The 27457-nt window shown below is 46.8% G+C and overlaps 1 protein-coding gene across 4 annotated transcripts; it reads right to left on the bottom strand.

The window, feature by feature from the left end:
• Positions 1-435: 435 nt before the first annotated feature.
• heatr5a (HEAT repeat containing 5a) lies at positions 436-26220 on the bottom strand. Of its 4 annotated transcripts, none has more exons than XM_029729744.1 (36): positions 26091-26220; positions 24990-25276; positions 24158-24369; positions 23703-23811; positions 21608-21757; positions 19367-19538; positions 19004-19161; positions 18546-18795; positions 17980-18135; positions 16984-17234; positions 16659-16770; positions 16294-16446; positions 16046-16145; positions 15476-15585; positions 14719-14882; positions 14305-14468; positions 13868-13973; positions 13406-13596; positions 12679-12838; positions 12277-12466; positions 11846-12015; positions 11507-11533; positions 10078-10222; positions 9682-9861; positions 9215-9448; positions 8738-8916; positions 8581-8649; positions 8283-8462; positions 5634-5886; positions 3830-4075; positions 3424-3699; positions 2935-3210; positions 2269-2523; positions 1828-1979; positions 1364-1574; positions 436-1176 (listed from the first exon to the last, which is right to left on the bottom strand). In XM_029729744.1, exons 2-36 carry the CDS (start codon positions 25113-25115, stop codon positions 875-877), a joined length of 6189 nt encoding a protein of 2062 aa, XP_029585604.1. In that variant the 5' UTR covers positions 25116-25276; positions 26091-26220; the 3' UTR covers positions 436-874. The 4 variants fall into 4 exon arrangements, with proteins under 4 accessions (XP_029585604.1, XP_029585605.1, XP_029585606.1 ...); XM_029729745.1 differs by having other exon boundaries at positions 3830-4069; XM_029729746.1 differs by lacking the exon at positions 11507-11533.
• Between the last annotated feature and the right edge of the window lie 1237 nt (positions 26221-27457).

The following is a 27457-nucleotide window of genomic DNA, read 5'->3' as shown; positions in this document are numbered from 1 at the left end:
TTGTTTAACACTTTTTTGGTTACTACCCGATTCCATATGTGTTAATTCATAGTTTTGATGTCTTCACTATTATTCTACAATGTAGAAAATAGTAAAAATAAAGAAAAACCCTTGAATGAGTAGGTGTTCCTTAAACTTTTGACCGGTAGTGTGTATGTGTCCGTGTGTGTGTGTGTGTGTGTGTGTGTGTATACATACATACTGCCTCTCTACTTAGTATGATGACAGCCATTCAAATGATATGTAATCTAACACAAAACTAATAATGTAGACATCCAAGCATGTGGATGCCACGCAACGTTTAGATGTGAATACAAATTTTATGGTTAGAAGTGAACTAATGTTTCCCTCACTGATTGAACAGGGGTGTATTCACACAGAAGAAAATGGGCCGAAATGTGGAGGGACATACCTGAATTTGTCCTTAAGAAACACTTGTTTTTGTTTTCTGTTGCAAAATGTTTTGCTACACTTTGCACTAATGAATACACCCCAGATGGGCTACGACTCCAACCCCAGACCTTTGCTGTCTGTAGACCTACCAGCAGCATTTGAGCTCCCTGGTTAGGAATCTGCATCCAATGATAACATTGTCTTTACTCTGTTGTCATTCCCTCATAGAGGTTAAACAGTTAAAATGAACACCTATTGTACCATGAAATTAAACTTAAAGTCCAAAACTTAATTTTGACTGCCTGCCAAACTAAAATGATGAAATACTGCACTGTCCTGTCCTTGATCTGTGCCTGGCTTGAGTGATTATTACAATCCTAATGCGGTAAGTATGCTACTATGATAACGACACTATAATATAACGTGTGGCTGTTTCTTGTCCGCTCACGATAACTAAGCATTCATTTCAGTATATAAAGGCTCACAGAAAATTGGTCTTGAGTTGAATGCTGGGCGAGGTCTTGCTGGGTACTTGAAGTTGTGTGGTCTTGGCGTTGACACTCTCCTGGTTGCCCTTTACAGCAGCCTCCACCCTGGCTTTCATGTGGGGCGAAGAGGCCATGAGGGCCTTGAAGACGGACGAGTGCTGGGGGCCTATGCGCATCAGGTCCTGCAGGGCTGACTCATGCAGGGTGCGGGCGGGCGCGGGGGCAGAGGACAGGGCATTCTCATCCAGTAGAAAGGAGATGAGGATGGGAAGGAGAATGGCCACCAGCTGGGGACCTGGAGGTCAAAAAGGTCAAAACACAACCCGAATAAGACCTCATCATGGGACAGAGACAGAAAAATTGGAAAGGAAAATAACCCAATCCAGATTTTATACTCATGATCTATCTAGAAAAAGACGAATAATCTTTACCACTCGAATGACCACAGCAGTCAAAAGTCTGAGGTAACCTAGCCTACTCACGGTGCGTCTCGTCGGCAGCGAACACCAGAGCCTCTAGGGCCCTGACTCCATCTTGGATGGCCTGGAGCTCTTTGGAGCTCTGGGGCCTCCTCCTCTCCACCCCCTGCAGGTGTCCCACCACACAGCTCCCCAGGCCCTGGATGAAGGGCACCGCCACCCCTGTCTTGCTCTGGAACACTGACATCAGCAACTGGTAACTCCTGCTGAGCACCTGAGGAAGCGTAAAGAAGGTGTAGAATCAGCTGTGGATACACACTTTAAATATGCTAATTATTGGGAAGAACCTCTTTGCATTGAATGCTTGAAGAGAATGTAATACTGAGGAACTTTGAACAGTAACTTGAAAAGTTGAATATTTAAAATACTTTTAATCATCATAAAGACAGTGCGTCACCAAGGAGTCCTAAAAAGGTGTTATTTTCCTCAGTTTTGTATTTTGTTGGAAATACTTAGTGCTGACTTACCACAGGGTCCTTAGACTCCAGGCTGGCTTTAAACTTGTCTATGCAGCGTGTCTGCAATGGCTGGGCTGTGGTGACCTCAGGACTGGCAGTCAGCAGGAAGATGGTGAGAGCTGTCAACAAACTGACCTCATCCACCGCAGGGTTGGGCTTATCTGTCAACAGAGACCAGAACACAAAGCGAATCATACATCCAGCTGGAATCTTATTTAACTTCTAATTGAATTATGCATTCTAAACCACATTTTGATTTCTAAACCCAAGGCTAAACTTGGAAAGCAATTGAAGAACTTAAAATCTGATTGCGTATGTGTAGACTTTCAAACAAAAGGCCATGACATTTGCTGTAGGCTGGTTTCTGAATGAAGTGGCCTCCCGTGTCTTAACTGACTGTGTGCGTGTGTGTGATTATGTTTTCTATGTGAAGTGTCCCTGACGCCGTACCGGAATCCCAGAAGTCCAGCAGGGTGTTGAGAGCACAGCGCAGCAGGTGGGCCCAGGCCCCGCGGCACTTCTCTGAGCGACTCATAGGGGAGGAGAGCACAGATCTCAGGGCCTGCAGGGCTGCAGGCACCACCAGGTCCAGAGCCTCACCACCCCCACTGCTACCCCCAGCTCCACCACCACAAGGCTGCTGGACCAACTCCCTCAACACCCCCATCAACAGGTACATTACTGTAGGCAGAATGGAGACACTACCTGTGGGGGGGAGAAGAGAGGGGGTAACCATTAACCACAGCGTCATTGAAAAGACGAGAAGTGACGAGAATGTTTAATCAGCCTGAGTGATCATCCTTTAAACAAGATCAAGTTGTTTTTAAAAAGGGCTTTAACGCATTCATTTGCAAATGAGTATTCTTCCATTTGTGATCAACTGATCAAATAACAATCAATCAATCACTCTCAATGACTCAATTAACGATTAATCATGATATTGACCTACTCTGTGCTGTTGGCAGTTAGCAGCAGTGCTGGGGTAAATTCTATTTTCATTTAGGACGTTAACTGAAATTCCAATTCCCTTCATTGGGATTGAAATTGGAATGTCTGTTTACTTCTGGCTTGGTTGAATTGAGCCAAGTCCTGATTATCAGGCCCAGTTTGGCTTACCGTCAGGAGAGCAGATGGCTGGCAGGTCAGACAGGATGGCCAGAGCAGCCGCCACTTGTCTGCAGTCACTGTCACTCAGACTCCAGGCCGAACCTCCCTGGCCCCCGCGGGGGCTGCCGGCCAGCTTGGGGCTGAGCTGGGGCAGTTTACGCACCAGCACACACAGGCACAGCTGCAGGGCCCCGAACACTAGAGACCTGCCTGGAACCAGGCCACCAGTGTCCCGGCCCTCCCCAAACTCAGGAACCGTCTCCTTCTCTGCTGCCCCGTCATCCACTGAGAGAGAGAGAGAGAGAGAGAGAGAGAGAGAGAGAGTGTGAGACACACACGTTTCAAAAAAATACAATGTCCTACCTTGCAGTGCTAAAGTTGGTAACACCCCCATCAACAACTGAGAAGGGCCACAGGCAGAGACATAACTTTTAGAAATTGCGGTTACTTCCTTGATCGATCACACATACAAGGCAAGTGTTCCTGCTCCACACTCACCCTCAGCACTGTGGCGTCTCTCCTTGACGTGCTCCTGGGCAGCACACACCACCTGTCTAACCAGCTCCAGCACGGCCAGCTGCACCCCTGGGGCCTCCCGCGTCACTATCAGCCTGTGAAGCACGCTCAGCAGTTCCACACTCAACACCTGGTCATTGCCGACTTTTGACCGGGGCCAGGAGACCTCTAGCAGGGCCTGCAGGGCCTGGAGGCAGGAGGAGATGTTCTCCATCTGGTCATGGGAGTGAGGAGAGCACAGGAACTCCACACTGATGCCTACAGACAGGGATAACACGACGCATCAAAAACATAGCCGATCGCCAATATCTCCAACTACAAAGACTATCTGCTTCAAAAGCTCAAATTGATAGAAAAGTGCCCTTGTGTCAGGTCCATCACTTCTCACCCAGGATGAGGTGGAGTCGGTCAGAGCTGATGTCCTCAGGGGACTTGACGGAGGCCAGGGAGGTGGACTGGCCCATGGAGGTGGGGGTGACGGGTCGGGACAGGTTGGCAGGGCCATCGTCCACCATGATGAAACCAGTGCTGTTTAGCCACAGGGCCGTGGCATGGAGGATGGGAGCCCAGGAGCTGCAGTAGTGGGGTCTGGCCTGCTCCGCTGTCTCTGCTGTGTAGAACGTCCCTCCTGATGCTCGCGTACACACACACACACACACACACACACACACACACACACACACACACACACACACACACACACACACACACACGTTAGATGAATGCAATTTCCCATCAACGATACATATGTTAACTACAGTGCACACATAAATTAATAAACCACAGCATTAGTGATGTGCCGTTCGCGAATTATTCATTATTTTTGAATTACTCTTTATACTGACTCGAGTGTCACGACTAATTTTTCCGAGTGACTCGTTCATTTTAGTCATTCGTTTGACCTGTTGGCCGCAATGCATTCTACAGCAGGATTAATACGCGCTCTTCCGGTGACGTGCTCCGATCAACTGTCTGTATCGGTCATATATGCGCTCGAGGTCTTCACGGATCCACCTGGACCCGAATACCCGAGAGGGTCCGGATCCAGAATTCAAAATAAAAATGTCCACGGGTCTGGGTTGGATCTGATATGATTGTCACGGGTATGTGTAATTTTAACTGACTTGTCCGGAAGGATCCATATAGATCCGAACGCGACTGCTGCAGTAGAGAGAAATTGTATAATTTATGCTTTTGCTTTTCACGAGAGCGGCGCGTGTAGCTTGTTGTTGATGTTGGCCAATCATAAGTCATCAAAGTGGTAATGTGCCGCTGTGTGTGACAGTAGCCTCTCTCTTTCCCTCCTCTCCCTCACGCTTTATCAGCTCCGGTTAATAAAGTTTCTTAAAAATGGACTTTTCTGCTGCTTCCCTGGATCCAACCAGGTCTATACAGAACGGGTCTAACATATATAAAAAAAAATGAATACATATTGGGTCCGGATGGGAAAGCCCCAGGTCCATTTCAGAACAGGTCCGAAGGCCCGCAGGCAAAATAGATCCAGCCGCAGGCGGCATAGAGAATAAAAAGTGTGTAGAACGGATAATAGATTGCGTGGCGCAAGAATGAATGCATTTGATTATTGAATGTTATGGACACAGCTTTGTAGAACCAAAACAGACACAGCCTCTGCTCAACAAACTCCAACACGAATCGTTTGGGGGGCTGCAATATGCAAACATTATTATGCTTATCACCCTCACTGCATTCAAGTAATTTATTCCACCAAGAGTCGCACACAATCTAGCCTGGTTGCGGCCACAACTAGACCTAGTTTCAAATGCCAAGACAATCTTATTTGTATGCCTAGCAATCAACAAATGTACATTGTTTAAAGCATGCTTTTACAAGTCTCAGTCACAAATGACAGCTCCAATAAGCCCCTTTATTGTGAACGACATGTGAACGAGAGGCTTTGTAGAATCATGACTCGAGTTTTCAGTTCATCGTTCACCGGTAGGGGGTCCTGCGTGCTCTGAGCATGACTGAATCAAATGAACGAAATGAGTCGAAAAAGAGTCGTTCTTTTGACTGAACGAGTAGAAAAGATCCGAATCAGTAAAAAGAGCCAAACTTCCCATCACTACAGAGCATCTGCCTACAGGATCTACCCTCTTTCCAGTGTGTAACACATACAACCCCACCAGATCTAGAACACCACCTGTAGCCTGCAGTCCTTATGGTGTCCTCACCTGTAGCGGGTAGCTGTGCTGAGTAGTCCTGGGGGAGGGTGAGGAGAACGTAGTCCTGTAGGGCAGCCAGCCACAGGCGGCTCAGCGTAGCCAGGTCAGTCTGGACCAGCGTCAGCAGCCCTGGCCCTCCAACCCCCCCACAGTCCTCCTCTAGCAAGGGAGAACCAGCCTGCTCACCCTGCCTCCCTGGGCCTGGCCCTGAGATGGGGCTCTCCCTCGGTCTACTGCTGCTCTGCACCGCCACAATGTACACCTGGGAGAGAAGACAAACACAGTGTTAATATTATTAGATGTGCAGTATAGATATAGCCAGACAACCAAACAGCACAGTCCAATCAGCACAGTCCACTATAATTGAACATTTCAATAAGCATTTCTCTACGGCTGGCCATGCTTTCCACCTGGCTACCCCTACCCCGGTCAACTGCCCGGCACCCTCCACAGCAACCCGCAAAAGCCCCCACCATTTCTCCTTCACCCAAATCCAGATAGCTGATGTTCTGAAAGAGCTGCAACATCTGGACCCCTACAAATCAACTGGGCTAGACAATCTGGACCCTCTCTTTCTAAAATTATCTGCCGAAATTGTTGCAACCCCTATTACTAGCCTGATCAACCTCTCTTTCGTATCGTCTGAGATTCCCAAAGATTGGAAAGCTGCCGCGGTCATCCCCCTCTTCAAAGGGGGTGACACTCTAGAACTAAACTGCTACAGACCTATATCTATCCTACCCTGTCTTTCTAAGGTCTTTGAAAGCCAAGTTAACAAACAGATTACCGACCATTTCGAATCCCACCGTACCTTCTCCACTATGCAATCTGGTTTCAGAGCTGGTCATGGGTGCACCTCAGCCACGCTCAAGGTCCTAAACGACATTATAACCGCCATCTTCATCGACCTGGCCAAGGCTTTCGACTCTGTCAATCACCACATTCTTATTGGCAGACTCGACAGCCTTGGTTTCTCAAATGATTGCCTCGCCTGGTTCACCAACTACTTCTCTGATAGAGTTCAGTGTGTCAAATCGGAGGGCCTGTTGTCCGGACCTCTGGCAGTCTCTATGGGGGTGCCACAGGGTTCAATTCTCTGGCCGACTCTCTTCTCTGTATACATCAATGATGTCACTCTTGCTGCTGGTGATTCTCTGATCCACCTCTACGCAGACGAGACCATTCTGTATACTTTTGGCCCTTCTTTGGACACTGTGTTAACTAACCTCCAGACGAGCTTCAATGCCATACAACTCTTCTTCCGTGGCCTCCAACTGCTCTTAATTGCAAGTAAAACGAAATGCATGCTATTCAATCGATCACTGCCCGCACATGCCCAGCATCACCACTCTGGACGGCTCTGACGTCACAATTCGTGGACAACTACAAATACCTAGGTGTCTTGTTAGACTGTAAACTCTCCTTCCAGACTCACATTAAGCATCTCCAATCCAAAATTAAATCTAGAATCGGCTTCCTATATCGCAAAAAACCATCCTTCACTCATGCTGCCAAAAATACCCTCGTAAAACTGACCATCCTACCGATCCTCGACTTCGGCGATGTCATCTATAAAATAGCCTCCAACACTCTATTCAACAAATTGGATGCAGTCTATCACAGTGCCATCCGTTTTGTCACCAAAGCCCCATACACTACCCACCACTGCGACCTGTACGCTCTCGTTGGTTGGCCCTCGCTTCCTACTCGTCGCCAAACACCCTGGCAACAGATTATCTACAAGTCTCTGCTAGGTAAAGTCCCGCCTTATCTCAGCTCACTGGTCACCATAGCAGCACCCACTCGTAGCACACGCTCCAGCAGGTATATCTCACTGGTCACCCCCAAAGCAAATTCTTCCTTTGGCCGCCTTTCCTTCTAGTTCTCTGCTGCCAATGACTGGAACGAACTGCAAAAATCTCTGAAGCTGGAGACTCATATCTCCCTCACTAGCTTTAAGCACCAGCTGTCAGAGCAGCTCACAGATCACTGCACCTGTACATAGCCCATCTGTAAACAGCCCATCTATATACCTCATCCCCATACTGTATTTATTTATTTATTTTGCTCCTTTGCACCCCAGTATCTCTACTTGCACATTCATCTTCTGCACATCTACCATTCCAGTGTTTAATTGCTATATTTAAATTACTTCGCCACCATGGTCTATTTATTGCCTTAACTCCCTTATCTTACCTCATTTGCACTCACTGTATATAGACTTTTTTCTTTTTTTCCCACTGTATTATTGACTGTATGTTTTGTTTATTCCATGTGTAACTCTGTGTTGTTGTATGTGTCGAATTGCTTTGCTTTATCTTGGCCAGGTCGCAGCTGCAAATGAGAACTTGTTCTCAACTAACCTACCCGGTTAAATAAAGGTGAAATAAATAAATAAATATATTTAAAAAAGTCAGGATTAACAAACTGTCTGTAGTAAAGTGTCTGTATGTGTCATGTGTCTGGGATGAATTTTCAACTCTGTTGCACATAGACACAGTGGAGGATATAGAAAGTGCCAAAGAAACAGCACGGGAATAAACCTGTACTGCAATGACAGTGACATCAACCAGGAGTTTAACTAGTAGAGGATGTGGCTTGTAATGCAAGTGTTGATGAATGACGGGCTGGGACTGGGATCAGCCAGCAATGACTTACCTCAGCCCAGGCCTTGAGCACAGCCAGTGTCTCCATGGTGGATGTTCCCTCGTTGTAGAGCTGACTGGGCACCTCCTTCCCTGCCTGGACCTTGACCAGCGAAGAGGCCAGGAGCTGATGCACCCTCCTCAGATCCCTCAGATCACTGACCACCCCACTGGCGATCCACGCACTGCACACCTGTCAGGCAGCACAGTGGAAAGACTATGTATTCAGTGATCGCTCAAATCAGAGGACCATATTCAATCATTATTTGTTAAAAGTACAAAATAAAGTACAGAGCACTAGATGGCCACACCTGGCAGGCTTTGGCTGTCACATCAGGAGGTGCGTCTGCAGTAAAGGCTGGTCTCAGAGCAGCTCCAACCTACGCATTAAAAAGAGAGAGGAGTCTGAATAAGCCTAGAACGCTCATTCCCCCCTCCATGGTAGTAGAAGACATGACAGAGACTCACGTTAGCCTGATACTGCTCCAGGATGACGTGGCCAGGGAACTCCGGCTCTGGGATGGCAGCGAACTTGCGGATGATGACCAGTAGAGTTTGTAGGCCAGAGAGCCTCAGCTTGTCACTGTGGTCAGTGGCGGCCATGAAGGCCATGCGGATCAGGTCAGCCAGGTGAAGGACCAGGAAGTCTGGCAGGGAAGAGAGGGTAGGATATATGACGTGTGAACAGACGTTCAATAACACATGGAAATGGCATCTAGATGCTCCACAAGATGCCATTCGAATAAAACGTATGATTAAACAATGCATTGTTTTTGTTAGGAAAAGTAGCAGGTGGAAAAGGACTGAAATTCCATCTGACATAAGTCTAAGCAGAGTTTTAATTTGCTAAGCTTTCAGTCTATAATGACCTTTGTCGGAGCAGGGACACTATTGAAAACAGCTCATACAGTAGAAGTGAAGTTCCCACAAAATGGCTTCCCTCACCGGTGGACTCATGCAGGCGGTGCTCCTGGGCCAGGGCCATGTCGAAGTGGGCAGGGTGTCCGTGGCTCTCACACTGGGAGATGATGCGACACACGCACTCCACAGCGAAGACTCGCGTGGACCAGCGCAGGTTGGTGAAGGGCCCGCTGGACTCTGACTTGGCGTGGAAGACTGACGCGTCGTCGTCCCTCTCTCCATCCTCCTCCTGGTTGGTCTCTACCGGGGCTGTGGATTCTGACACAACAAACCACAGAGACAGCTGGTGTGAAGTAGTATAACCATCAACTTAAACTACATCCATGCGATAGATTGCATCAGTAAGGAGAATATTTGGTGTCAAATAAAGTCCTTTTGACATCGGCCTTGTTGGGTAGAACACGACACCCAGTAACAGAAAGAGAAGGATCGCACTCTTGAAATTGAAGTTAAAAAGGAAAAACGTCTCTTCCATTTGACATCACACCCACCTGCAGAGGCAGACAGGACGTCTTTGCAGAGTTTGAGCCAGTGGGCCAGTTTCCCCGTGGCGATGGAACTCATCATATGGACCAGGGTCTCCTGGATGTCCTGACAGAGACGGGGGTCTGACTCCCGGTCCAGCAGGCTGAACAGAGCCCCCTCCAGGCCCACCTCCTTAATGGTCACATCTGTGGAGGAGAGGAGACACTGGTCACAATGGGGCTTCTCTACAGCGTATTATTAAGCTACTTAATGTATGTTCATTATTCAAAGCCCATTTGCACCCGCTGAGCATTACAAGAAAATTACAGATTTGCTGGTGAAGGTAAGTGACCAGACACATCTCGGCTTGTATCTCAGTGTGTGTGTGTTTGTGTCTCAAAGTGTGTGTGTTTTTGTCTCGCCGAGATGTGTGTTGTCCCTGCGCGGCAGCTCCTTGACGAGGGCCACAGCATGCTCAGACACCTCCAGGGCTTCCTTCTGGGCCAGCTGTCTGAGACAGGCCACCACAGCACGACGCAGAGACAGGTACGAGCTGCACAGGTTCACCTACACACACACACACCAAGCACATACGCACACGCAGAGACACACACACACTTAAGCAACTCAGCATATGAGGACTACATAGAGGTACTAAACACAGGTAGAGAGGGTGTCCATTCTGTCTGTTTTAAAGTCAAAGTAGTACATCCCATAATCAAGCAGTGATTAGCACTTTGGTTGAAATATAACTGAATTAATAAACAGGACAGAAGTGAACTGAGAGTAAGATCATTACGGGGCCCAGTCGATCCATGTTAACAGTGTGACTACTCTGTTCAAAACCACAGTAGAAACACTACCATAGATAAGTGGTGGCCCAATTCATTTTCAGCTAAACATCATGCTGGAACGGATACAAATAATTGCTGTGAGCAGCAAAAAAATATTTCAGCTAAAAGCAATTATTTTCACAGTTTGTGTGTCAACAACTGAATCCAAAATCATTTGGCCTGCTAACTGGAAAATCATATCAAACCAGGGGGGAACAGAAAATAGAACAGAGTGTGAGTTCCAACACAGACGACAGACGACAAACAACGAGCAATAGAAGTGTTATGAGCTCTCTGGGAGAGGAGACTATTGACCAGTCCTCCCTGGTACCATGATGCTGTTAATCACCCTGTCATATCAAACAAACAGAAGCCTTTTCAGAGGATTCGCCTGGTCCCAGATCTATCTGTTCCGTCTTGCCAACTCCTATGGTCACGGTCACGCCTGAGTTGGCAAGACAGCACAAACCGATCTGGGACCAGGCTAGAGGAGTGTGGGAAATCAGAGGAACCGTAAAGGATAGTTTTACTTGTGCCAGTGACTACTTTATATTTTACTGATGCTATTTAGACGTGTGTCATCAGTGTCATTTGGTCAAAGGTCATCATTCCTCAGAACTAATAGCAGAACTCACTACTCCGATGAATAGAGCAACAAGCAGTTGGCAGAGGCTCGTGGACGACTGTTTTTACCCCTTGACCTACACTAGTGATCTGAATAGCCATCCAGTGTGAAGAAAGGAGGATTTTGAGAAAAGAGCCACTGACGCAAAACAAATCCTTGGCACTACCCCTGGAGTAGAGGGCTGTGAGGGAGGGAATCGGCTCATGCTCGCTGTGGATGCCTGATGGGGTTAGTTCAAACTCACAGAAGAGAACAAAAAAATGAAAAGAAAAAGACAACCAAAGTGAAAATCAACAGGGTGACAAAGAAAAACACTGCTAAGAAAGTAGAAGCAGTGCCAATAGCAAATACAACTTGACACCGCAACTCCTGCAGGCAGGGGAGAGGACCTACCAACATAGAATAATCCAACAAGATCCCCTGTATGAGAGAAAATAAACACGGTCACTACAGAGGAAGCCACTAGAGAAACACTCACTGGAACTATACGGCTTAACAACTTTTAAAACTAAATTGATCACGTCATTTGCCCGACAGACAGAGAGCCGTGTTGGAGTGAGTGTGTGCATGACTGATTGCTGCCTGAGACTAATAGAATCCTTAGCTCAATAGCTTAGCATTAGCCAGGAATGACATTAGCTAATTACCGACCTAGGTATGAACCAGCTTCTCATTAGCATTAGCTACCTAGAACCTTGGCACAGTTCAGGATTAGCGTGGGCCACTACTCACACAGAGGCTGGGCACCAGGCTCGCCAGGTTGACGTGGCGCGGGGCGAACATGTGCAGCTGCTGCAGACAGGAGATGGCCTGGGCCTCGACTAGACAGTCTGGACTGTCCTGCATCACCGCACAGCCCACCAGGCACGACGTCCGCAGGGCCGACACAGACTGGCCCTCGCCTGGGGCACAAAATGGGTCAGACACTCATACACATACCAGGATTAGGACACACCTAGTGTGTAGTGCCACTTCTAGTCTTAAAAAAAAGAAAGAATTGAAAAGGTGAAAGCTGGATATTGAGTGAAATTATGAATTACGTGCAGCAATATTATTAATATTACATTTTGCAAAACAATCCAAGAAATCAAATGTATTTCCTCTGATATCAGATATCTACTTTACAGTGACTCAGTGTGTGACTATGAGGTGAGTAGAGTCACCTTGTAGGTCAGGTCCCAGGGTGGTGAGGAGGGCGTTGAGGCAGCGGCCCAGGCTCTGGTGGACCTCTACGTGGGTAGGGGGGATAGACAGCAGCAGCCTCAGCACCAGGGTGAAGCTAGCCTCCACATGGCCATGGTACAAAGGACCAGCCAGGTCCATCACCATGGACAGAGAGTGCAGCGCCCACCTCTGGTACAGACAAAGAGGAAACAAGAGTCATTGGTTGAGACAACTCTACATGTTGACAACAGAGACCGTTTCCTGTTTCCTTATAGACCTTTTCAATGGCTTTTTAAGCTGTGGAAGTGACGCAAAGGGTCCGTTCGTACTTCTGGAACGTTTGTAAACAGCTGTTTTGTGTGTGGCGGTAGAAACAAACTCTGAAGTAATCATTACTGTACCTGGACTTCGGGGGAGGTGCTGTCCTGGGACAGGGTGAAGAGGATGCCCACACAGGCAGACAAGTGCTGGGGAGAGCTGATGCCCCCTACATAGCGGTACAGGGAACCCAGCGCCAGGGCATGACCCGTACGAGTCACAGCATCCCGGGCTGTCTTCAACCTGGTGGGGGTGAGATGGGATCTAACGTCACAACATTAGCTTAGAACGCACCCTAAAATGGACTCCTAAATGAAGACCATGCAAGACATTGTGCAATATCACCGATCCTGGTTGATCTTTTCAGACTGGTGTCAGTGTGCTAGTACATTTATATTTTACACTTGAGTAATTTAGCAGAAGCTCTTATCCAGAGATCTGACAATTAGCGCATTCCTATTATGATTCACTGGGGTGGAGCAGAACTGAGACCACCGTGTCCAGCATGGCTGAGAGGGAGGAATACCACAGAAGATGAGAAGTTAAAATGTGTCAAAACTATACTCTTAAACAACCACATCACAGCATCATGAGATTTATTTAAGATACTCCTTGAAGAGGTAGGGTTTCAGATATTTTCAGGAAAATGGGCAGGGACTTTGTGGTCCTACCTTGAGGGGGCAAACTGCTTCCACCATTGGGGTGCCAGGACAGAGAAGAGCTTTGACTGGGCTGAGCGGGAGGTGACCCCCCCATGCCAAGAGGTATGTAGCCTACAGTGCGGTATGGGATTGGGGGTTGACCACTCACTTGTCGAAGCTGACCAGGGTCATGGAGACGGTGAATGCAGGGTCGTTGACCACCTGTACCAGGCGAGACAGGCCCTCAGCAGCCATGCAGCGCAGCAGGGGGTTAGAGCTCTCCAGAGCCCCCACCAACAGACCCAGGGCTGGCTTCCGAACCTCTTCTGGACCCAAACCTACCCGACTGGAGCCTAGGCGCTGAACACAGAGAAAGGAGGGAGGGGTTAACTACTGTAGGGACATCCACAAATTGTAATCGCGTAGTTTATCATTAAAAAGGAAATTGCACATTGACATTGCAATTGTTGCATCACTGATGAAATTGTGGGAAAAACAAATGGCATTATCATTCACCTTTAGACAACGTTTGTAGACAAAAAAAAAAAACATTCTATCATATATGCTGGTAATCCAAAGGCAAGGCTACCGGGGTTACCAATATGTCAGAGTTCAGGATCTGAGTGTATACCTTTAGGACACTGCAAAGGGCGGCAGTCACATGAGTCTGGGCAGTCTGCTGACGAACACCCTTCAACTGCTTCAGAGACTCTGTGAACTGTTCCAGAATCTGGGTCCTGCAACAAGGGGAGACAGGCGATGAAGCACATACAGACACATAGTGAGAACCTTAGGCGGTTGGCATGTCTGTGTCAAAGTAGAGTGGGTGTACAACTTTTACTATACTGTACTTGTGAGTACCAGAAGTCCTCACAAGAATAGTAAACCAACTAAAATTGAGAAGTGAGGACATTTTGCCAGTCCTCACTTGTTAGGTTTAGGGTTAGAATTAGGAGTTAAGGTTAGGATTAGGGAAAATAGGATTTTGAATGGGAATCAATTGTTGGTCCGTTAAAAGTCCTCACAAGTAGAGAAAGACATAGTGAGTGAGTGTGTGTAAGTGTGTACCTCAGTGGGACGATGATGTGGGGAAAGATGACTCCAAAGAGCTGTATGGCAGCGGTGGTGAGGGCAGCAGGAGGGGGCAGGGGGGCGGGAACATCCTGGCATTTCACACAGATGGTGAAGGGGTCGTACTCCAGGGTCCCTCCTCCAACACTGCTCCCCTGTAACTGCAACAGACACAACAAGGTCACACACCTGGGTCTCCACACACACACACACACACTTCGCTCTCTGCGCACACAGAGAGCACTACGTTTGAACGGCTGCATCTCAATCCTAAAGGTTTGTTTGCCTCCTTCACAGATGCATACAATCTCTACGGCTTCACAGCACCAAGTGATTGAGTGTGACAGAGAGCCAATAGATTCGTTCTATTTGTAATGATATGGTGACAACTCCCTTTGGCCTCTGACAGACCTGTTCTTCTATGTAGTGCTGGTCCATGTCCTGCAGTGCGGGGCCCAGGAGTGCCAGGTCATCACTGTGACAGAGGGGTGGTAGTAACGTCAGCTCTGAACACACCACGTTCTCCGGCCCAGTCAGGTCTGTCACCAGCTGCTTCAGCACGATGCCAAAACTCTCTGTGTGGATGGATGGGAGACATCAGGGTAACATATCTGGGGTTAGCCATCAATACCACAGCCTTAATGTCAACATCAAGAGCACAATGCCAATTTACATAGACAAGAATGTTGTCAAACTGTGTGTGGAAGGGGGCACAGAAGAGCCAGTCTGGGGTTAAGATAAGGGATTTTATATCAAATCAATTAACCTCAAACAGGTTAAGACCTTACTGTGAAATGCTTACAAGCCCTTAACCAACAATGCAGTTCAAGAAAGACTTTAAAAAAATATTTACTAAATAAACTAAAGTAAAAAATAAAAAGTAACACAATAAAACAACAATAACAAGGCTATATACAGGGAGTACCAGCACCGAGTCAATGTGTGGGGGTACAGGTTAGTTGAGGTCATTTGTACATGTAGGTAGGGGTGAAGTGACTATGTATAGATAATAAATAGCGAGTAGGAGCAGTGTACAAAACAAAGGGGGTTCAAATAAAGGCCATTATGTTTATTAGGATCTCCTTTAAACCACCAAAGGGCTAGTCTTCCAATGTATAAGCTTCTATGACTAGCAGTCACAGATAGTAGCATTGAAAAGAGCTCTCACCTTCGTATGTCTTTGAGGGCAACAGAGCCAGGATCTCATAGACCCTCAGTCTGAAGACTACGGAGGTGTTTTTAATCAGGTTGCCATAGGATTTGATCAGAGTAGGCACCCTGCAACACACAAAACACATAGGTTTCAGCCCTTCCCCCCAAAAAATCAAGCTTATTAAACACTCAAGTCAAGCATACTCTTGTTGTTTCAGTTTGGTCAGAAATAACACGGTACACAATCCGCACTCAGAAGGAATGAGAGAAGCAGTTTGGCTGACTGTTATTAAGTGGGGACTTGGCAACGCACCAGAAATATTCCTGGATATTGATCACCTAACACGGAGGTACTTTTAGCGCTAGTGGTATCCTTCGGGCCAGAACTAAGCGGCCGTCTTCATCAGTGATGATGTTTAAAGTCTCTCTGTACAGGCTCTGGTCAAATATCCATCCACATTAGCATACCACCTCATATGGAAACAAGTATTATGCACATATTCCTTTTAGTGTATTTAGGTGTACTAATACGGATTGGAACATGGCCTATGACAGAGGCCTGGTGTGAGAACTTGGTGTGACTCACTTGGTGAGCAGAGCCACAGCACAGGCCAGGGGGGTCAGGAGACGACCTATGACATCATCAGTCAGGAGATCTCTGCAGTGAATCACCAGGCTCTTCATGGCTGGGACAAAACAACAACATAACATTAGGAGACATCAGATCGACCTAGAGGTGAAAGTTCAAACTTAAACTAACTTACATAAGCATTCAACTGGCACAACCCGGCTTGTGTTCAATGAACGGTGAGTATAAAAGAGTGCGCATCTCACCACACAGCGCCCCGGCGCGGCCCTCCAGGGTGACCTGCCAGGTGAAGTGGTCCCCACGGCGGAGCTCCATGTCCAGGTCTCTGATGGAGGGAGGGAAGGCACACCTCCACAGCACCAGCATCCTGGGGAGGTGGTGCTCAACCACCGCTGGACCTACAGACGTTAATCAACCTTCATTCACACAGGCTAATTTCACTGAGATAAGATCCCTATTGCACACAAAGACAGCAGTAGTTGGCAAGGTGTGAGAATGTCCCAGATCTGAAGATGACTAATTGCTGAATAAAAACACCATTTTTTTTTTAATGAGGCCATTTATTTCCATTGGTCCAGCAAACACATCAGCAGAGGGTGGATGGACATACCTAGGGTATTGAGGGAGGAGAGCAGCAGCCAGCCTGCCTGTGTGCGTTGCATGGAGATGCGGCTGTTCTGAGTGGCTGAACGGAGCAGGTCCTCAGCCAGACCCATCACCACCTGGGAACAGAGGGTCACTTATCCTTTAGATACCTGTACCAATACATCAGCTCCCACTGATTTAGTGGAGCATCTGACTGAACTATGGAAGAGCCTTTAAACAGACATAAATCACAAATAGTGTACAAGGCCTCGACTATAAACAGGCCTATGTGTATTCGTTGCTAGGTCAAGGTTACCCAGATGAAGCCCAGTCCCAGTCCTAGTCCTTACATTGCCTTTAGTGTGAGGGATGCCCAGGGGGCAGTGCTGCACGGCCCCCAGCAGGGCGGCGATGGCGGAACTGTACCCGGCCACGGCCTCGGGGCAGGACTTGAGGGCGTTGAGTCTCTCTGCACAGCGGTCCAGCAACACGGCCCCCTGGGAAGGCAGGGCCACGGCCACACAGCGTAGACACCAGGCAGCCGCTAACCGTGCTGACACACTGGGGTGGAGCAGAACTGAGACCACCGTGTCCAGCAGGGCTGAGAGGGAGGAATACCACAGAAGAAGAGAAGTTAAAATGTGTCAAAACTATACTCTCAGACAGGCACACACAGTATATTGCGCCTTGAGCATTTGTCTATGTGAGACTTGGTAGGTAATAGAATAATAAAATGTCTGGCTCTATTCCACTAGTCTATTTTTATCCTGTCATAGAACCTGCATTAAGGCTCCCAAGTGGTGCAGCGGTCTGGTTTGAATCCAGGCTGTATCACATGGGAGTCACACAGAGTGGCGCACAATTGGCCCAGCGTGGTCCAGGTTTGGCCGGGGTAGGCCGTCATTGTAAATAAGAATTTGTTCTTAACTGACTTGCCAAGTTAAAGAAAGGTTAAATACTTTTTTGTTTGTTAAAGATGTAGACTAATGTTGTTTAGCACAGAGCCCTGAGTCAGCACAGCAGTCCAGGCGCTGTGACCTACTCACCTCCACAGTGTCCCTGCCCTCCCTCTCTGTCACGCTCCCTCCCCCCCTCACTGTCACCAACTCTCTCTCTCTCCCCCATCTCTTATCACTCTCTCTCCCTCTACTATCTCTGTCACCAACTCCTCTTCATAGACCACTGAACACTCCCATGCATTACAGAGACTGCCCACACGGCATAAAAACCACACACAGCTTTTCCATAATACGATCATTTAACGCAGATTCCTCAGGGGACAGAGCTGAAGAGACTAGAGACTGGGAACAAGTGTGTGTGTGTGTGTGTGTGTGTTCAGGCCCCACCTGTGCTGGTGTCAGTGAGTAGCGATGCAGCAGTAGAGGCCAGGCCCTGTACCAGGCTACCCAGCTCCAGCAGAGCACACACCAACACATGCTGACTGGCAGCTACGTCTGTGGTGGTGACCCGCGTCTCCACGTTCCCGTCGCACATGGCCGCATCTGGAGGAGGGAAAAGATGACCATGACCACTGAGGAAAAGCACTTCAGGAGTCCCCACTGTCAATCTGAAAGGCTGACGTGCACATAATGACATCGTCGGGCCTGTATGAGATCATTCTTCTAAACGCTCAAACACAATTGGCACTTCATCAATTCGCCTTTCCTAGATTCCTTGCACCCTCCCCTTATTTCTCCCGTCACATTGGAGGAGAAGATCCGAGGTCCCGCCACTCTGGCCTTCTCGTCCAATGCGTTTGAGAAACAGGGAAGGAGAGGACGTGACAAAATCAAGGAAAGATGAATTGGGGAAAAGCCTATGTACCATTCAAGAAGTGACATTTCTGAGAACATCTTTCAGCAATCAATCCTTGTCAATCAATGGGTAATGGTGTATTAAAGCTTCCCCTCACCCACAGCCCTCTTCTGTTTGCCTATGGCCAGGCAGATCTCCTTGGCAGCAGCGATCTGGGCCTTCTCCCCCAGCAGAGAGCCCAGTGTGGCCCTGAGGATGAAGGAGATGCAGCGTCTGCAGCACACGGCGTCTGCAGGAGTCTGGGTGGCCCGTGTGTGGGACACCAGCTCCATGAGCAGGACCAGTAGGGCGGAGAAGTTGGCCTCCAGCCACACGCCGCCCAGACACGACACAAACACCACACACGACTAAACAGAACAAGAACAAACTCAAAATCAAGAGAGAAAACAGTAAGTTGCGCCCAATACATATGAGCACATGTATAGAGCCAAGACATTTCCTGACCCATGTGTCCGGACCAGGAAAATCTACTGGGCCAAGTGTTTCCTAGTCAGGCCACGTGGTCAGAAAAACAGTCGTAGCCTAACATGTAGGATGGAGACAGAGAGAGCTGACCTGAGTGATGCCGATGCGGATGTCTTTGCTAACAGAGCTGGTCCCTTTGAGCTTGTCTCCACTGGCCCTGAGGAAGCCAGCCCCACCACGCAGGAACCCCCCAGTCATCAGATCCATCACCTCCTCCAAGGAGCTGCGTCTGGAGCCCTGTCTGTGAGCTGGGAGGAGGCCACGCAGAGGAAGAGAAGGGACAATATTGTTTGATTTTCAATTATATTCTATGTTCTTTAATATAGGTTCTTCTAAATCCCACACTACAATCCCACATAAGTGAGAAACACAGTTAAAAGCAGACAATTTTATCCCAAAACCTCAACAATCACGATTCTACCAATTCTTGTCATCCATTGTAGCCTACTGTACCAGTGGGTTGTTTGGGCTCTACGGCTGTGGCCAGCAGGGTACCCAGCAGTTTGGAGATGGCCACACGCACATCGTAGTTGGAGCCCTCAAACGCCCTGAAGCAGAGCGTGGCTACGTTCTCCAACTCTGAGGTCCACAGAAACACAGCCTCCCTCTGCAGCTCCAGAAGACACTGCCAGACATCACACAGACATTTAGAAACATACACGGATAGCAAATATGTTACATGCACCGTCTTACCTACAGTTGAAGTCGGAAGTCTACACACAATTAGGTTGGAGTCTTTAAAACTCGTTTTTCAACCACTCCACAAATTTCTTGTTAACAAACTATAGTTTTGGCAAATCGATTAGGACATCTACTTTGTGCATGACGCAAGTAATTTTTCCAACAATTGTTTACAGGCAGATTATTTCACTTATAGTTCACTGTATCACAATTCCAGTGGGTCAGAAGTTTACATACCCTAAGTTGACTGTGCCTTTAAACAGCTAGGAAAATTCCAGAAAATTATGTCATGGCTTTAGAAGATTTTGATAGGCAAATTGACATCATTTGAGTCAATCGGAGGTGTACCTGTGGATGTATTTCAAGGCCTACCTTCAATCTCAGTGCCTCTTTGCTTGACATCATGGGAAAATCAAAAGAAATCAGCCAAGACCTCAGAAAAACAATTGTAGACCTCCACAAGTCTGGTTCATCCTTGGGAGCAATTTCCAAACGCCTGAAGGTACCACATTGATCTGTACAAACAATAGTACGCAAGTATAAACACCATGGGACCACGCAGCGGTCATACCGCTCAGGAAGGAGACGCGTTCTGTCTCTTACGAGAGGAACGTACCTTGGTGCAAAAAGTGCAAATCAATCCCAGAACAGCAGCAAATGACCTTGTGAAGATGCTGGAGGAAACAGGTACAAAAGTATCTGTATCCACAGTAAAATGAGTCCGATATCGACATAACCTGAAAGGCCACTCAGCAAGGAAGAAGCCACTGCTCCAAAACTGCCATAAAAAAAACAGACTATGGTTTGCAACTGCACATGGGAACAAAGATCGTACTTTTTGAAGAAATGTCCTCCGGTCTGATGAAACAAAAATAGAACTGTTTGGCCATAATGACCATCGTTATGTTTGGAGGAAAAAGGGGGACGCTTGCAAGCCAAAGAACACCATCCCAACCGTGAAGCACAGGGGTGGCAGCATCATGTTCTGGGGTTGCTTTGCTGCAGGAGGGACTGGTGCACTTCCCAAAATAGATGGCATCATGAGGGAGGAAAATTATGTGGATATATTGGAGCAACATCTCAAGACATCAGTCAGGAAGTTAAAGCTTGGTCACAAATGGGTTTTCCAAATGGACAGTGACCCCAAGCATAATTCCAAAGTTGTGGCAAAATGGCTTAAGGACAACAAAGTCAAGGTATTGGAGTGGCCATCACAAAGCCCTGACCTCAATCCTATAGAAAATGTGTGGGCAGAACTGAAAAAGCGTGTGCTAGCAAGGAGGCCTACAAACCTGACTCAGTTACACCAGCTCTGTCAGGAGGAATGGGCCAAAATTCACCCAACTTATTGTGGGAAGCTTGTGGAAGGCTATCCGAAACGTTTGACCCAAGTTAAACAATTTATAGGCAATGCTACCAAATACTAATTGAGTGTATGTAAACTTCTGAACCACTGGGAATGTGATGAAAGAAATAAAAGCTGAAATAAATAATTCTCTCTACTATTATTCTGACATTTCACATTCTTAAAATAAAGTGGTGATCCTAACTGACATAAGACAGAGAATTTTTACTAGGATTAAATGTCAGGAATTGTGAAAAACTGAGTTTAAATGTATTTGGCTAAGGTGTATGTAAACGTCCGACTTCAAATGTATATGAAAAATCAACAACAACAAAAAGACACGCATCAGTGTGAAATGAAGCTCAATTGACTAACCATGGTCTTAACAATACTTTGTTGATTCAGTGAGACCAAAATAACATAAAATGACAGTAATGTATTGCCTGACTTGATATCGCCACCAGCCATACAGTGCATGCCCCATGGTTGGAGGGAGGAATGCATGTTTGAATGACATATGGCCTAACACTATGTAGAATGAGAACAATGTGTTGTAATGTGCTTAACGTGGTAGTACCAACAGCTAGGCTATACAGTGTATGTATGCCCCATGAGTTTGGAGCAGCAGCAGTTTAGTTGGAGGGAGGAAAGCGGTAGGCAATAGCTACCTTGGCGGCAGCACAGCGCACTGCCATAGAGCGGTCGGTGAGACAGGCGCGTGTAGCCTTGTAGATGTCTCTGTGACAGGGCACGGCGCTGACCCCCAGGCCCCTCAGGATCTTCTCCACGCTCAGCATGATCTCATAGCGGCCCTGGGACTGGAGCACGGACAGACAACACAATTCATCAGTGGTCCCGTGTGGCTCAATTGGTAAGAGCTTGGCAACAGCCATGCCAAGGTTTTGGGTTCAATCTCCGCAGGGATTACATAGGCTACACATACTGAAAATATAGGCACTCACTGTACTTTAAGTCGCTTTGAATAAAAGTGTCTGCTCAGTGGCATAAACCTCAACACAGGGGCACCACAAGGGTAGCGTGCTCAACCCCCTCCTGTACTCCCTGTTCACCCATGACTGCGTGGACATGCACGCCTCCAACTCAATCATCAAGTTTGCAGACAACACAACATTAGTAGGCCTGATTACCAACAATGACAAGACAGCCTACAGGGAGGAGGTGAGGGCCCTGGGAGAGTGGTTCCAGGATAATAACCTCTCACTCAACGTCAACAAAACAAAGGAGCTGATCGTGGACTTCAGGAAACAGCAGAGGTAGCCCCTATCCACATAGACGGGGCCGTAGTGGAGAAGGTGGAAAGCTTCAAGTTCCACGGCGTACACATCACTGACAATCTGAAATGGTCCACCCACACAGTGTGGTGAAGAAGTCACAACAGCGCCTCTTCAACCTCAGGAGGCTGAAGAAATTTGCCTTGGCACCTAAAACCCTCAAACTTTTACAAATGCCCAATTGAGAGCATCCTGTTGGGCTACATCACCACCTGGTACGGCAACTGCACCGCCCGCAACCGCAGAGCTCTCCAGAGGGTAGTGCAGTCTGCCCAAAGCATCACCGGGGGCAAATTACCTGCCCTCCAGGACACCTACAGCACCTGATGTCACAGGAAGGCCAAAAAGATCATTAAGGACATCAACCACCCGAGACATGGCCGGTTCACTACGCTATCATCCAGAAGGCGAAGTCAGTGCAGGTGCATCAAAGCTGGTACCGAGACAGAAAAACAGCTTCTATCTCAAGGCCATCAGACTACTAAATAGCCATCACTAGCCGGCTACCACCCGGTTACTCAACCCTGCACCTTAGAGGCTGCTGTACTATATACATATACTTGGAATCCCTGGCCACTTTAATAATGGAACATAGTCACTTTAATAATGTTTACACACGGCTTTACTCATCTCATATGTATATACTGTATTCTATTCTACTGTATTTTAGTCAATACCACTCAGACATTGCTCAATCTAATATTTATATATTTCTTAATTCCATTATTTTACTTCTATATTAGTGCGCATTGTTGTGAACTGTTAGATATTACTGCACTGTTGGAGCTAGGAACACAAGCATTTCACTACACCCGCAATAACATCTGCTAAATATGTCTTTGTGACCAATACAATTTGAACATTAAGAACACTTGCTCTTTCCATGACATAGACTGACCAGGTGAATCCAGGTGAAAGCCATGATCTCTTGTTGATGTCACTTGTTAAATCCACTTCAAATCAGTGGAGATGAAGGGGAGGAGACAGGTTAAAGAAGGCCTTGAGATAATTGAGACATGGATTGTGTATGTGTTCCATTCAGAGGGTGAATGGGCAAGGCAAAAGATTTAAGTGCTTTTGAACGGGGTATGGTAGTAGGTTCCAGGCACACCGGTTTGTGTCAAGAAGTGCAACGCTGCTGGGTTTTTCACACAAACGTTTCCCGTGTGTATCAAGAATGGTCCCCCACCCAAAGGACATCCAGCCAACTTGACACAACTGTGGGAAGCATTGGAATCAACATGGGCCAGCATCCCTGTGGAATGCTTGACACCTTGTAGAGTCCATTCCCCGACAAATTGAGGCTATTCTGAGGGCAAAAAGGAAGGTGTTCTTAATGTTTTCCTATACTCAGTGTATATCAGCTATTCAGACGTAAAACACTGGCCTTCATATTGCCACTGGCTAGCACAGTGGTATATCAATACATTTTTTGCATTACCATTACAGATCCTTTAAATTTTACACTCACCTCTGCAGACTTCATGGCCTTCAACAAATTTGCCAAAGTCTCTTTAAATGTGTTGACAAGCAAACGGCCAAGCTGTTCATAAAGGGCACCCAGACAGGCAATGGCTGCCCTATAGACGAAAAAAAGGAAATCAGTTACAAAGTTCTTTCAGATGTTGAAAATACCATTCCTCTTGTCTGCACAGTGCACACACTGTGTAATCCAAAGTCTTATGGGGGTTTTAATACTAGTGTAATGCTACTGTATGAATTTTGCCATTTCGGTGAACAGTAGTTAATCATAATAAGACTGATTTCAACAGCCATGTATACATGGAATGTAATAGAAGCTTTAAGGTATCCTCATGAGTAACAAACATTATAATCATTCATGAGTAATCAGTCTGATAATTGATATGCACCATCACCCCTCTATAACTGATTGGGATTTCAGCTGCCGTAGGCTACTGTACTTACAGTCGGGTTGGCAGGTAGCTGGGCGAGTCGTCCTTGCTGCGGATGATGTCATTGCACCTGTCCACCGTGAGGCTGGAGGTGAGTGAGTCTCCCAACCTGTAGAGCAGGGCCAGGCAGTGGGCTAGGAGCCATCGGGTTGGGGGGCCCGGAGAACCAATCAGAATCACAGTCAACTGTTCGACCAGACACTTCTGGTTCTTCTTCACATCCGCCTGGGAGAAAATACACTCAGTTCAGTTCATTTATTTGGCCTTTCACAGGAATTTGTCTTGCATTCAAGAGCACCGAGTTAAAGTCAACATGAACCCATCAACATTTATTGACAACATGACATAGATGACAGTAACAACATAAAACAGATCTCACTGTCAGGCAGCCCTATTTTTGCATGATGAGCAACTGATGTTTATTAAAGGGATACTTGGGATATTAGCAATGAGACCCTATATCTACTTCCCCAGAATCAGCTGAACTCGTGGATACCATTTGCTAAATGATAGTGGCTACTGGCAAGACAAATCACATCAACATTTCATCTGTAGTTCATTTTTTTCTTCATGACACGGAACCAGCAGAGCAGACCATGATTTAGCCTGTACATCACTCACTGCTTTAACCAATCCTAGAAAGACATACTGACTGGCATCCTGCTAAAAGAGACGGCCCCAGAAAAAGCACTGAGCTAATCTCAGCCTGCTCAAATGGCTCTCTTCTGATCTGACTCTGCTTAGGAATGCACCAAGCTCTGTCTGTCACAGGGGAGGCCCATTGTCTGCAAGCGCCCACTGGGCTCTCCCCTCGTCTCCTCCTTTCCTTATTCCTCTCCTCTCACCCTGTCTGCAGCAGGGAGCAGCTTCTTCAGGAAGCGCAGCCACTCAAAGACAAATTCAGCCCTCTGGTGTTCTCCCAACTGGCTGCATGCCTCCTCGTTCAAGAGCAAACTGTGGGCTCGTTCCATTCTCCTCCCTCCTTCCCCTCCTCTTGCAGCCGCTCTAGGCCACAGTCTCTGCCTCCCTCTGAGCCGGACAAATTCCAAACTTCAGCCACAAACAGAAAAGGACGGCTTCTTCCCTCTCACTGCGGGAAAAAACTGCTCTGTTCCATCATGACCTGGAAAACCTGCAAGACATCAATAAAGAGACTCAGAGTTCATACTCCAATGTATGTGAAAGGGGACACTCATGATAAAATACACAGCAACCAGGTCACTCAAACAGAACAATTATATTGACGTTGACAAATAGCCAAATCTTGATCTCCTGCAAAGTAGGGCTGTAAAGTGGAGGGCATGGTTCTTCCTTGTTTTTTTCTAGGAGTGCAAAAAGTGTAAGTCTATCTGGAACAGCACAGGCAATGAATTATTCAGACAGTCATCCCACAGGATCAGTGCAGAGTGTGCTGTTAGCTAGATCATCATAGATTATTCTCTTGAGAGGGCTTATTCAGGGAGGGGAATCACGTCTATTACACCTGTGCTGACTAGTTACTAATCTAGCTAATACCCCTCACTCCAACTTCTCGTTTCTTATGACCTGATGACTCAGTTAGCTAGCACTAGCTTTGATGACAGATGTCAAATCGTGAGCACAATATCAAATAGAGAGCAGGACATACAGCAATAATGTTAGCCAAGATCCGGCCGAATTGTGTAACTTTCAAGCCAGCCAGCTAGATAACTTACGTTACTAGCAAGCCATATTCTTCAGCTTTTCCCAACGAAGTTAGCTGGCTAACGCTAGTTAACTGCCAGTTACAGGCAGAGCAGTCTTTGCTAGTTTGTAAAGAAAGACAGGTTAGCTAGCACTGCAAGCTAACGTTAACTTTACCAGAGCTAGCAAAACATAGTGACGTTAGCTAGCTAACGTTAATGTTGGCACGCAAACGTATCTATCAGTAAATCCATCCTAAATAAAGATAAACGTAAAAGTTGTACCTGTGGCGAAAACGTAACTAAGTATTTGATGCAACTTGAGATGTTGATGTTTCGGTCCAAGATAATAGTTATTTTGTAGCTAAACAGGCGAAGTGAACACATCTGCCGCTTTTCAACTAGGAATAATCGAGCGCAGAAACATCGATCGTAGTGCCAAAGTTGACATTTCAGGAGAATAAATCGATACAGACACCTTCAACCCATTTCCTTCAACATATTGTGCCACAGGTTGTACCATACTGTGAAAAACAGGGTTGATGTTCCTGGGAAGAAATAATTAGACAAAATAATCAGAGGTAAACTGTACAGTCATGGCCAAAAGTTTTGAGAATGACACAAATATTCATTTCCACAAAGTTTGCTGCTTCAGTGTCTAGATATTTTTGTCAGATGTTACTATGGAATACTGAAGTATAATTACAAGCATTTCATAAGTGTCAACGGCTTTCATTGACAATTACATGAAGTTGATGCAAAGAGTCAATATTTGCAGTGTTGACCCTTCTTTTTCAAGACCTCTGCAATCCGCCCTGGCATGCTGTCAATTAACTTCTGGGACACATCCTGACTGATGGCAGCCCATTCTTGCATAATCAATGTTTGGAGTTTGTCAGAATTTGTGGGCTTTTGTTTGTCCACCCGCCTCTTGAGGATTGACCACAAGTTCTCAATGGGATTAAGGTCTGGGGAGTTTCCTGGCCATGGACCCAAAATATCGATGTTTTGTTCCCCGAGTCACTTAGTTATCACTTTTGCCTTATGGCAAGGTGCTCCATCATGCTGGAAAAGGCATTGTTCATCACCAAACTGTTCCTGGATGGTTGGGAGAAGTTGCTCTCGGAGGATGTGTTGGTACCATTCTTTATTCATGGCTGTGTTCTTAGGCAAAATTGTGAGTGAGCCCACTCCCTTGGCTGAGAAGCAACCCCACACATGAAAGGTCTCAGGATGCTTTACTGTTGGCATGACACAGGACTGATGGTAGCGCTCACCTTGTCTTCTCCGGACAAGCTTTTTTCCGGATGCCCCAAACAATCAGAAAGGGGATTCATCAGAGAAAATGACTTTACTCCAGTCCTCAGCAGTCCAATCCCTGTACCTTTTGCAGAATATCAGTCTGTCCCTCAGTCTCTCCCAAGGCAAAGAGGGACTTTGCAATCAATTGCAATTCATTTGATCACTCTTCATAACATTCTGAAGTATATGCAAATTGCCATCATACAAACTGAGGCAGCAGACTTTGTGAAAATTAATATTTGTGTTATTCTCAAAACTTTTGGCCACGACTGTATATATTTTGATCCAACCCAGTAACAAACAATTTGACGCCACACAAAAATCGACGGAAATCCAGAGAGGACATGTTT

The sequence above is a fragment of the Salmo trutta genome, chromosome 33, assembly GCF_901001165.1.
Source record: "Salmo trutta chromosome 33, fSalTru1.1, whole genome shotgun sequence".
NCBI classification, from domain to species: Eukaryota; Metazoa; Chordata; class Actinopteri; order Salmoniformes; family Salmonidae; genus Salmo; species Salmo trutta.
Note: the sequence above shows the minus strand (reverse complement) of the source record. Positions and strands in the feature narration are given on the sequence as shown.

Bases quoted from the DNA above. Each gene is read 5' to 3' on its own strand.
- heatr5a (XM_029729744.1), bottom strand. From the start codon at position 25,115: ATGGAACGAGCCCACAGTTTGCTCTTGAACGAGGAGGCATGCAGCCAG. The intron at 17,235-17,979 runs GTGGGGCCTGAA...CCTCCCTCTCAG, and splicing joins ACTCACTGACACCAGCACAG to CCCTGCTGGACACGGTGGTC. The intron at 4,076-5,633 runs GTGAGGACACCA...TGTGTACGCGAG, and splicing joins AGCACAGCTACCCGCTACAG to CATCAGGAGGGACGTTCTAC.